The 13,037-nt window shown below is 29.5% G+C and overlaps 1 protein-coding gene across 11 annotated transcripts in view; it reads left to right on the top strand.

The window, feature by feature from the left end:
• LOC100574854 overlaps positions 1 to 13,037 on the top strand; it is a 276,000-nt gene that overhangs the window by 4,340 nt on the left and 258,623 nt on the right. For all 11 annotated transcript variants that reach the window (XR_003839396.1, XR_003839397.1, XM_029489187.1 and 8 more), the window contains 8 exons: positions 3,276 to 3,432; positions 5,622 to 5,794; positions 6,320 to 6,533; positions 6,668 to 6,883; positions 7,883 to 8,050; positions 8,111 to 8,244; positions 8,316 to 8,483; positions 9,874 to 10,030. Coding sequence is in view for 9 of the 11 variants with exons in the window: in XM_029489187.1 (XP_029345047.1) it covers positions 3,276 to 3,432; positions 5,622 to 5,794; positions 6,320 to 6,533; positions 6,668 to 6,883; positions 7,883 to 8,050; positions 8,111 to 8,244; positions 8,316 to 8,483; positions 9,874 to 10,030 (1,387 nt within the window). In the remaining 2 variants the exon portion in view is untranslated. The remainder of the gene's footprint in view (positions 1 to 3,275; positions 3,433 to 5,621; positions 5,795 to 6,319; positions 6,534 to 6,667; positions 6,884 to 7,882; positions 8,051 to 8,110; positions 8,245 to 8,315; positions 8,484 to 9,873; positions 10,031 to 13,037) is intronic.

The raw sequence follows: 13,037 nt of genomic DNA, 5'->3' as shown, positions 1-13,037 counted from the left end.
GATTTATAAAATTGTTCATTAAAATGTGCGTGGAAAGATTCACAATTATTTGTTGTTCTGGATATACTTGCACTAAAATTGGACCATATTGTTGGAGGAAACACACTATTTTCAGAGATATAATTGTCAGTTAAATAATCAGCATATTTATAATATGCTGACTCTTCTGGTATTATAGACATAAAATCTTCGACAAATGATTCTGAAACTTCTCGAGGATCTAAAAATGTTAATCCAAATGTAGTCCTTAGCCACCCGTTTTCTTTATATTCTGTACTAAGTCCTAACTCTTGAATTTTACGATACCACGCTTGTGTTAAATGAAAACGGCAGCCAATAAGATTAGTTGAAGGCCAAATAGATAATATAGCATTATGAATACTAATTTCGAAATCGACTGTTACATTTTTTGGGTCAAAAGTCAAATTTTTTTCATAACATTTATTTTGAATATATTTAAAAGCTTGTGTATAAGTTTCAGAGTTTGATTCTCCAATAAACAAAAAAACAAAAGGTACATAAAAATTATTCTTTAAGCCATGAATGGTAATAATAACTGAGTAAAATATTTCGGAAAAAATTCAAACGTTCCATCGACAAAAATTGTATGTGATTCGCATAGAAAAATTAAATTTGTTTCACCAGAAAATATAATGATATTTGTTTCTTGGTCGTTAATTAACAATTCTTCACCATCTGAAGTGAATGTGTCAGTGTTATCTATTGCAGAATGTAACTCATTTAATGATGAAGACAGACTAGTGGTTCTCAAACTCCATCTCAATAATAAAGGTAAAAATAGATTTGGTGGAAATGAAAATCGAACCTTTTTCATTTAGGCGGAATCGATAATTGGCGGGAACAAAAATCGAGTTTTTTTGCGAAAACGACTGACGCCTAAGAGGATGAGCTTAATCAATTAATTAATCTACAAAAACAATATAGTTGATGATTAAATTAAATAACATGCTCAACTTTCATTATAATAAATCGATTGATTATAGATTAAAAATTTATGTTTGTTTGTGTGTGTGTGTGTGTCCTTTATTCATTCTTAAACAGCTGGACCGATTGCGTTGAAATTTGGTACAGAGATAGATTAGACCTCTGGGAAGAAGATAGGCTTATTTAAAAAGGGTACATTCCAATACAATGAGGTGCTCACACAGGGATTATGAAATTTACGATGGGCATTATTGTTTGTAAATGCTATTGGTTTTAATATAATTTATTATTAAAGCGATAAGCATGTTGGTGAAGTGGCACTTCTTGGCATTTTCGTACAGAATGCCTCAAGCTCGAACCAATGTTTCAGAGGACCAAATTTTTCCATTGTTTTTTTTTCATATTTTTCTTCTTTATCTAAACATTTTTATTCATTGGATTTTAGTACTGTTAGGTTAGGTTAGGATTGTGTATTAATTGTTTATATTAATCTGCCGAAGGTTGAATTAAGTAAAAATGACAAACTTGGTATAACTTTGATACCTACTTTAAAGTTAAATTATACCCTTACGTACAAGCAGCACGGGGTCCACAATTTACCGCAGGTAGATTGCCTACCTACTTCTGCGAATCTGACGGACAACGCCGATCAAGAAGGCCATACATTAAAATATAATAAAATGTATACTTAAAAAGACATTTCTTCCATAGTGTGTACTGTGTTACACCCTAATGGAGTTGAACAATCAGGATATTTTATCTGGGCAATTGAAAAATTAAGATAAGTTTTGAACACCATACACTGAATATTAAATAACGAATTGAACAAAGTCTGAGTCATAGAGAGTTAGTGCATTTAACGGGAATCGAGGTGCACGAGATCAGGTAGTATATTTAATATATTGTCAAAAAACAATAATACAAATCAACAAACCAATAGCAACTAATATATTATAATACGCTATTATTATAAAATCTGAAACAATATACTAAATTTTTTATTATTTAGATTATTTTTTCCTGGACCGATGGTGCTACTGATATATTTTTGACATCTGAATTAAATACTTTTCTGGTGGATTTAGACAAATGCTATTATGATAAGAACCTCCTCCATGATATAATCTTTCATTAAAATAAAAAATTAAGACAAGCGGTCGATTAGTTTCCGGGAACATTAGCATCAAAGGTTTCAATTTTAGGTTGTATATATATATATTAAATTTATATTTAATTTCATCTAATATTTTATACATACATGACCAAGGCTCGGAACTTTAGGCATTTGCATATTTTTCTAGAAAGTGCATATTGAAATTCTGATTCAATACAAATTCGAATCATAGTACGTATATTTCAAATACAAACATTTTTGTTGCATAATTTTGCATATTTCGTTATTTTTTGTGCGAATTCGCATATTTTAGGTTTAAGAACATTTTTTTGCATATTTCATTGATTTTACGAAAAAAATTTTTTTATTGATAATGTTGTTTTATTTTGTAAGCATTGCGAAATTAAAGTTGATCCCGAAAGACGATCCAGTATTACACAACACATAAGAACAGAAAAACATCGTCGCGCTATAGATCGTCAATTAAATCAAAAAACTCAAAACAGCCAACAACTATTAACAAATCTAACGTCGAAAACATCAACTTTTAATATGGATTTATGCAGAGCATTGATATCAGCTAATATACCACTGAACAAGTTACAAAATACAGTTTCGTAAATTTTTACAGTTATACACTCAAAAAGATGTTTTTAGTAGGAACTCAAGAAGATTAAAGTTTGATGACACACAGGATGACACAGCTACACATAAGGGATGCAGCGCGGTACCTAATATAAATTTGTAAATTTGTATGTACAATTTATTTTGTTAAATAAATTGCATAATTTCGCATATTTTCCAATTTTTTACTGCATATTATACCGCATATTTTGATGTTTTTTAACGCATATGTATGCCCATATTTGAGTACTTTTTAGCACTTAAAGTTCCGAGCCTTGTACATGACATTTATACAAGTATTTTTTTTTTCTTCTGAGCTTGAGCCTGGCAATTTATGCCATTCGCTGTTTTTTTGTGGGTCGTTAGTAATGGGAAAAATGGTAGAAAACGTGTTTTGTATGTGTGGCAAAGATTCGTTGCTAAAAATCCCGTGTGGTAACCCATCCGGGAACTAGCAACGCCGGCCGTTACTACACTCAGTGCGTTTCCGCAGTTGATTGCACGTACTGCACCACACCAAGCCACAATATACATGTATTTATACTTATTAAATATGACATTAAATACATAAGACTGTTTCATATTCTTACAGATTTTCGTTTTTGAAGAAGTGGTAAATGGGATAGAAAATTCTGTTTTATTAGAAAGATTTGTTCAATTCATCGACACCAGCAATTGTCAAAAAAATTTTTCAACCAAATATAAACACTTACTGACTTTTGATAAGTTTTGTACAACTTTTTATTCAAGTAATACACATTTAGATTCTAATCTAGTGATGAAAGTATTTATTTTACAGTGATTCGTGCATATGTGCTATTTCAGTTTTTTACTTGGGAGGGGCTTTATATATTTATATGAAATAGACTCGTGGGTGGCTCTGCCCACACACCCCATGATAAAATATCTTTGAAATATATAACTTTATTTCAATATTATATTACATAATTTATGTGGCATCACTGTTAAATAAGTATCTTATTATCATCAATGATACCAGACCATCCTAACCTCAATAGGACACATCATGTAACTCATATGTACAAAAATCATTATAAAACGTTGTCTTTAAAACTTAGTACATCAATTAATTAAACAACAATTATGATTTATGAATTAACGATACAATGCGCAGTTGGTTGGATATATTATTTTTCCATAAACTTTCCTACATTAATGTACATATAATAACTGTACATATTTCTATTACTAAAATTTAAAATAATTTCACTAAAACAAACTACAATATTTAAGTACTTATATATATTATGTTATAATTTATTGTAACCATTGATTCCAAATTGAAAATTTTTATAAAAAAAACACTATTATCGGGTATCTAATATTTTCTAGACAAATTGAAATCTTAATTATTATTTATCATTTATCAGTTAAAATATATAATATAATTACTAACTTGTAATACTCAATGGTGGTCAAGTTAATGAAAATAAATAACTGTGGAAAGTTAAGTTAATTCAATTAAATTACCTTCAGTTAAGTTAAAAGTTAACAAAAAAATAAAATTTAACTAGTTAAGTTAAGAGTTAAGATGGAAAATAAAATAAATTTTTTTTTAAGTCATAATATTCATAATTCATCAATTGCCCTAGTATTTTGATTTGTACGGACATTTACCAAGACGCTTAGCAATGTGCAAACATAAAACTTAAAATTATTATTATATTTCATTGTTAGCAGAAACTTATAAGTTATAGGTTAACTTATAAACTCTAAATTATACTAAACTTATTAGAGTCTAAAGAAGATATTAATTACCTATTAGTAGTAGTATACATTTTACTGTAAGTCTTCTATCCTAGTTAGACTTATTATATTTAGTTCCATAATAGTCAATTATTAAAATGAAATCAATTGATAATAGTATAATACCTACCAAAAATTGTTTCCATATTTATTTCGAAAATGTTATTTTCTAATCTCATACGTTGCTTGTATTCATAACGAATACGGCAATATAAATTATAATTTATAAATATCTCAGACGACTTTTTGTTTTGTTCATTGGATTTATTGTCGTATTTACCAGAAACCAGTAGATATATGTTATTGATATAATGATTTCCATTTAAAGACTATGATATTTGATTTTAAACCCGTTTTTAGGAATTGGGGAGTTAGATAAAACAAAAATCGGATTATTCAATACCGAGTAGATCATTAAATAATAGAATTCGTGAAAATAGCCAGTCCATACAATGGATAGTATACTAATTATTACTCTTTACTATAGTACCTATAGAATAAAGATTATAATCTAATTTGATTATTATGAATTGATTATATTATATTATTAGAAAAATAAATTACCAAAATAGAATGAATAAGTTTTGTCTCTTGGTTCCACACATGATAAAAAAAATGTAATTAACTTAACTGTACAATAATGATAATTTACTTTAAAAAGTTAAGTTAAGACAATACAAAATTTAACTGTATAAGTCATTGGTAAAAAAAGAGTCCGCAACTGTTGATTAGTTTCGCAAGATCCATACGAAATGCTAATTGAAGGTCAGATTGATGCCTCCACGCCTTATAAAATGACTTTATTTTCCAATTACAGGTAAAAATGTGCTTCAGGATTCGTTTCATTTGCTAGCGAATCTTCTCCAATTTCAAATATTCTCCAATTTTGAAAGAATGTCACAATTATGAGAAGGACTTTAAATAGAAATAACAAATAATCAAACGCACCACCCTTTCCTCTTATGGCTTTTAAGTTTAAATGTTTATAACTTTTACATTATTTGTACTGTTATTCTTAAACACTAATGTTTAAAAAGTCGAATAGCGTTCATTTAAAAATAAATAATTTATGAAATGGATTTACGCCTAACCCTACTATTTTATACCCAACAATAAAAATATGTTTATTTTGCGTCATATTATGTATAAAAGAATATATTTTTTTTTTCAGGAAAAGAAGCAGGTTTCCTAGATAGTGGAGCAGGCATAGGTTTTGTACACTCTAATTCTTATTTTTTAACCGGGATGATGATTATGAGGCATGCAAGATTAAACGGTACAATCGCAGGTTTTGTGGACATTAGATTCTATGTTCAATGGATTCGTGGAATTTTAAACAAACATGTGCGTAAATATATTTGTTTGTTGGTACCAACCTATAGTTATCAATTTAAATTTTAAATTTTTTGAATTCGCTTGATTTTTAAATGAACTCTTCTGCTTCAAAACTCTACTACTTTAGAAAGAATATTTATTTTTAGTAATAATTTTTTTAAATATTTTATTAATAATTAATATGGTGGACGGAGTGGCCGAGTGGACTAAGGAGTCGGTTGCGATATGCACCGACGCCAGTTCGATCCCGGCACGGGCGGCATTTCTCTTAGGCAGTCACGATATCTGGAAAGAAAGGCCGCCATCCAACACCCTGGTATTGTGGATACCTAGGGGCGCCCACTTAAAAATTCTGCCAAACACTCATGTGTAAAAACTCACCGTTTCAAACCCTACCACCAACAAAATACAACCCTACAACCAGCTAATGGCCATAGATACCGGCTTTAAGGATCAATAAAAAAAATAAAATAAAATAGTTCATAATAATAATAATAATGATAATAATAATTCAATAATATTTTGATTTGAAAGTTCACAGATAATTCATGCGTTTTACCAACTGTCGTAGGAGTTATATATTCCTATGAGGGTTCTAATGAAATTTTATCTCATGGGAAATTAATTAATCTTCATCGTACTGTTATTGAAAAGTGTGAACAAGGATATTATAAGGCTCATCCCATAGGTTTTAGATTTTGTCAGGGAAAAGGAAAATGGTTATCGAATACTGAGAAATTGTGTTTCAGTAAGTTTTTTATAGTAACTCAAATGTCGTAATAATTACTTATTTTTAAATATAATAATAAAATAGGTACAAGTATAAAATGTTATGGTTATGTATTATGTATATTGTTTGATTATAATTTATCTATTTTATAGAAATGTGTCCACCTCTAATATCAGATAGTTTAGATATTAAATGTAGTCATAATAGTAAGTATGCTAATTGTTCAAACTTATCGATACCTGATACAATAGCAACAGCATCATGTAAGCCATTCTATACTGCACTAATCTCACAAGAAGATACTCAGCTTGAATTAAATTGTCAGGCTAATGGGTTGTGGAATAAACAACTGAATAGATGCAATCCAAGTAATTGTATTTTTAACATATAAACATAAGTATCTTATTTATATATCTTATATGAATACTAGTTGATCCCGTGCCCTTCGTTGCCCGTTAAATGTACCAACTCTATATGACTCAAACTTTGTTCAATTCGTTATTTATTATTCGGTGTATGGTGTTCAAAATGTATCTTAACTTTTCTGCCCCGGAATAAAAATTCTGATTCGCAGCAGTATAATATTATCAGGTATTCAATCTACCTTCGGTAGATCGCGGACCTCGTGCTGTTTGTACGTAAGTGTATGATTTAACTCTAAAGTATCAATGTTATACCAATTTTGTCGTTTTTACTTAATTCCACCTACCTACGGTGGATTAATGTTATATTATAATCAGTTAATACAAAATCCTATCCTAACCCAACCGTACTAAAATCCGATGAATAAAAAAAAACCAAATTCAACCATTCTTAAATTAGCCTATCTTCTTCCCAGAGGTCTAATCTATCCACAAAAAATTCATTTATATATATATTTATATATATATATTGACAAAAGATAATAATACAAATCAACAAACATGACCGATTGACCAATAGCAACCAATATATTATACACTATTATTGTTTTAATCTGCAACAACAAACTACATTTTTATTTTATTATTTAGTTTATTTTTTTCTGGACAGATGGTGATACTGTTTTATTTTTGACATCCGGATTTCCCACTTTTCCGGCGGATTTTCCTAAAATGTTCTTTCATGTAAACCTTCTCCGTGATACTCTTTCGTTAAAAAAAAAAATCTATAAGATCTGATAAGTAGTTCCAGAGTTTAGGCTGTAAATATATTTTCATTTCACATTTATATAATGATATAGATGATTTACTATAACTGTATTTAATAATTATTGTTGTTTTTGCACAACCGTTTGATGTAAATTTGTAAGCTGTCATTATTATGTTTATTCTATAGATATTATTGCGTATTATTATTGATTATATTTATTTTTAAATATTATTTAGTTTGTGGTAGAGTATATATCATAAACCAAGTGTTGATCAACAATGGTAAAAAAGCACTTGTTGGTACGGCACCTTGGAATGTTGGAATATATCAATTAAATAAAAAAAAAACAAATTATAACTTGATATGTGGAGGATCAATTATTGCACCAAATTTGGTCATTTCTGGTAAAACCATTTTACGATGTATTTAAAAAAGAATGGAAATTATATAAATATAATTTTCAGCGGCTCATTGTTTTTGGAAAAAAGCTATGTTATCTAAGAAAATATCAATAACGGATGGTCTATACAAAATTGCTGTTGGAAAATATGATAGAAATTTTACAATAATCGACAATGAATTTACTCAAATAATAAATGTAAGTTATTAATAATTCAAAAGTCTAAAAATAATTGGTATGATATGATATAAATTAAAATAATTATACAGGTGGAAACGATTCACCTGAAAGAAGGTTATTATGGACCTACTGGGTTTCATGCTGAAGATATAGCTATTATTGTATTAGAAAACCTAGTTTCTTTTAGTAATGGCGTTTCACCTGTTTGTATCGATTGGAATGGTGAATACAATGTGGCCAATGGAGACCAAGGAAAGGTTTGTTTGTAGTATTATGTAAATAATACAATTGTGATTTAGTTACAGTTAATTACTGTACCTATCCATTATTTTCCATTTGTATATAAAGCGCAAATATCGTAAGATTATCTTCTAAAGTATGTATACATAATACATATTGGCATGTTGCAATGTATGCATGTGTAACGTAGGCATGTGTGCACCACTGTGCTGTACAGTAGGTTACAAGTGGCTCACTAATGCAGTGTCATAAACAGGCATTTTAATTTGGGGGGTGGAGATGTATTGTCATTTGTTAACAAAAAAAACTAAGAAATGAAAATTTCTGTTTAGTAACAGATCAAAATGAGTCAAAATATTTTTAACATTTTTAATTTTCGTGTATAGAAAATAGTAAAATAAAAACATGTGGTGAACATCAATTAATGTCTAACTCTAGACACAATATTTTGGATTTACGCTCAACCTTTTTTTTAATTTACAACAAATTATGATAAACCTTGTATTAGATTTTTATATTTTTTTTTGACCAAGAAAAAACATTTTTGTGGACAATTATTTTAAAAAAAACTAATAATAATCGAAATTGTCTACTGCCTATAAATAGCTTCAACATTTTTTGAAAATTTTATTGTGTATAGATAATGGTATTATAAACATTCGGTAAAAATTTCTTTTAAATTTTTTAAATTTATTTTTTTAAAGTTACACCAAATAACAAAATCGACTTTGTAGAAAACTAGTTTTGCGTAATAATCTCTGTTATTCCTTATTATTTTTTTTTCAGTTTTTCTCAAAAATAGGTGCAAACTAGATTTAATTTCCTACCATAAAATATGCTTAAGTCGAAAATCGAGCATTTTTACTGCTCCAAAAGGCGATGACGGCCAAAATAAATATAATCATCATTGTAAAATCAATAAAATTATAATATCATTATATGGTATGTGTTCGCGCCGGGAACCTACAACAATAGGCCGTGGGCCCGGTCAGCATAATACTTCTTTGCGCACTCCTATCACACACCGATTGACCTATAGCTTGTGTGTATACTATGTTATTAGCATTCAACAGAAGGTGGCCAGGTGCGTACATAATATGCTACCTAAATGATTAGAAATAGTAGGATACAGATACCCTATAATTATTTACGTATTAGTACGAGCCACGAATTATGGTTAAATTTTATTTAGCAATGACATGAATCATATTTGTGGGCTTATGGCCCAAAACTAGCCCGTTCCCGGCCCGAAAGTGGTCCGAAAGTGGCCCGCAATGACAAGGGGGCAAATTCCTACCCCCCCTCGAATGACGCCACTGATTCCCAACACTCACATAAAAAGTGATTAATAGTTGTATAGATAATTATAATTGGACGACATTATACAACTGTTTTATAAATTTGCAGATTGTTGGTTGGGGAAAAACAGAAAAAGGAATTTCAAGTCCTATTTTATTAGAAGCATCTTTACCATACATCGACCATAGTACTTGCCGGGATATGTATACAAATGGATTTGAATTATTTATGACTGTTGATAAGTTTTGTGCCGGTTCTACATTGGGTAAACAAATATTTAATCATTAATATTTTGAAATCACTATTTTTTTTTAATAATCTTAACTTAAAGAACATTACAATACTAAAAACAAGTTAGCTTATAGATTTAAAGTACGTCAGTATCTATTAAGAAATATGGTGCTGACTAACCGATTTTTATACGGGTTCAAACTCTTCAGAGTGATGCTCAATGGTTTCCCCATAAGCCAGCTGCTTACCATATTGGAATATGTCATATAGCGCTCTCAGTGCACATAATTATATTATATATTATTATCGTCAGCCCAAGTCGCAAAGAGCGTAATTCCATTTTTTTTTTTATTTCGGGACTATTGGTGATTAAAATTAAAAAGAAAAAACCGCACCATACGATAAAGATGTAACCAAAATTGTATAACTTAATCCTCCACAAAATCGATGGTTAGAAAATGTCGTATCTCCGATGTCATGATTTTTAAGAATTGTAATAGCATTGAAATAAATTATGGAGATACGACCTTTGCAAATTGTGGACTTAGGCTGACGAAATGTTTAAACGTTTCTTTCCTCTCCTGAAAAATTTGTAATTTTGGATATACACCCTTAACAACTTAGACCGATGTTATGTAGAAAAAAAAATTATCTATCATGAAAATATGCATTGTATAACTTCATTAATTTCTGCTTGGGCGCTAGCTGCGCTTCTCGCAGATCCCCAGATGAGCTGAATCTATAAATTATATAGGAGTTCCTTATCCATTGTAGTATAGAACTCAGTGTGGTTTACATATTACTCTCTAAAATTCCAAGTTCATTGATCCTCAGATCAATAAATGCAATTAAACGGAAGTTACACCGATATTAATTTTTGTCTTCGTCATACAAGTGCATAACATAGCAAATTGTACGCTCAACAGAACACGTTTAGCTTCGTTAGTTTCAAAATTAGGGTGAATTGACCTATTTTGACTTTTAAAGGTAAGATTATTATCTAGGCAATCTGAAGAATTTTTTTTATTATATTTCAATTTTAAAGTGAGTTATGAGTATTCTAAAATTATAAATTGTTTATACATCATACAATAGGTACTCATAACTTGCTTTAAAATTAAAGTATAATAAAAAAATACACGAGATTGCCTAGATACTAATCTTACCTTTGACTTTTATAAGAGGTCAATACACTCTAATTTTTAAACCAACCGAGATAAACGTGATCTGCTTAGCGTACAATTTGCTATGCAAATACAGATGTCGGTGTATGAGGACGTCTTAAGACATCATAAATAAAATAATCTTCAATTGGTCATAACATCTTATGATAATACGGATAAACGTTTTACTACTATTATAGTACTATATACTGTAGTCTGTAATCAATTAATAATCCGATAGGTATTATATAACCATAACACCCAGAGTACCCAAGTCGTATAATAGAAACACTTAAATTATTATTCACTATTGACATTTTATAAATTAAAACCAGTTTCTAAATATTAATAGTTCTTCAATTTTTTATTAACGACTCGTCGAAATTCATTAGAAATAAACCATACACGAATTATATTTCAAAAATATAGGTTTCCATTTGAATTTTAAAAGTTACCCCTCAAACCTCCTCATAGTAATTAATAGGTAATAAAAAATATTTACCTAATATCAAATTAATTTAAGTTATTTATGATTCAAAAATTTGTTCACATACCTAGGCAATATTTTCCTAATTTAAATATGTCATGCTGAAATCTATTGTCATATACAATTTGGAACACTGTATACTAAATATATATTTATAATTATTATCTAATAATTATGATATAATTATTTAATAATTCTTTAACTATAATATTATTATATGACGACAATTTATTAATAGTCAATAAATTGTATATTACATTGTTAAGTAAATAAGGAGTGAGGTGGATAATATTAGGTTTGGTGGAGAAAAATAATGTAGTGATCCTGCGTACAGAGGTTTAAGTAAAGATGATAGGTGAATTAAAATAATGACAGCAATATTCAACTTGTTATTAAAATGTTTTTTTAATTACTCAAAACTTTTAAATTTTGTGTTTATCTTCTATTCGTATTCGAACAACTTCAATCAACGAACGATTAGTGTTTCAGAAAATATAATACGATTACTCTATATTTCCTTGGGCCGAAATTCGATTGGTCAGAATTATTTTAAGTATAAATTGTTAGCTATATTTTTGGCATTACGGCAATATGGCTACACTGTCGTACGGCTTACTGGACTGGCCTCCGCCACCGTATTCGCTTTTTTTGGTTGCCACCGCCGGACTCGACAAATAACTCCGCGGTCACGCCTAATGCCGTGATGTAAGTTTTTCTGTTTTACTAGTTTTACTCATAAAAGCAGTAGTGTATTTGTTATAGTTCCTCTTTACTCTAAAAGACGTTACTGTGATTAATTGTGCCATTTCTCCGTTACCGCCGGACACAACGCATGTGTCCGCGAACGAACCACCGTTTATATTATGTTATAATATAGTGTTCGTTTAGGTACCTACGCTTAAGCAGCGTTAATAACTAGTTACTCAAAAAAAAAAAAAAAAAAAACAATTCTAGTTATCAATCAAGTGTTTTACAATTTATTTATAATTCTGAATCCTGACAACCATTTTTACATTTGCCCTATGTTATTTATCACTTTTGAAATGATTAACCAAAAATGTGTTCTGGCGTGAAGGCGCTCGTACTGGATTTGACAGAACACGTCTGAATATGGTCAATTTAGATTTCTCATATATAGATTCTACCCTTCCTGATGACAAGACAGTGTGATTTCTTAATTCTATGGCGTACGTTCCAGGAAATTCAATCGACCCACGCATGTAAGGTTATTCTATGTTAATCGTATTGTGAGTATCCTGTTTAGCTGCGCTAACGCGCTATTGATGGCATGACAAAATAGGTAATTTTGTTATCAACTTAGTGATACGCAACTCACTGGTTCTCTCACCACAAAAATTACGTCATTCATTCTCCGATATCATATAGTATAT

This window comes from Acyrthosiphon pisum, chromosome A2 (assembly GCF_005508785.2).
Source record: "Acyrthosiphon pisum isolate AL4f chromosome A2, pea_aphid_22Mar2018_4r6ur, whole genome shotgun sequence".
NCBI lineage: Eukaryota > Metazoa > Arthropoda > Insecta > Hemiptera > Aphididae > Acyrthosiphon > Acyrthosiphon pisum.
Note: the sequence above shows the minus strand (reverse complement) of the source record. Positions and strands in the feature narration are given on the sequence as shown.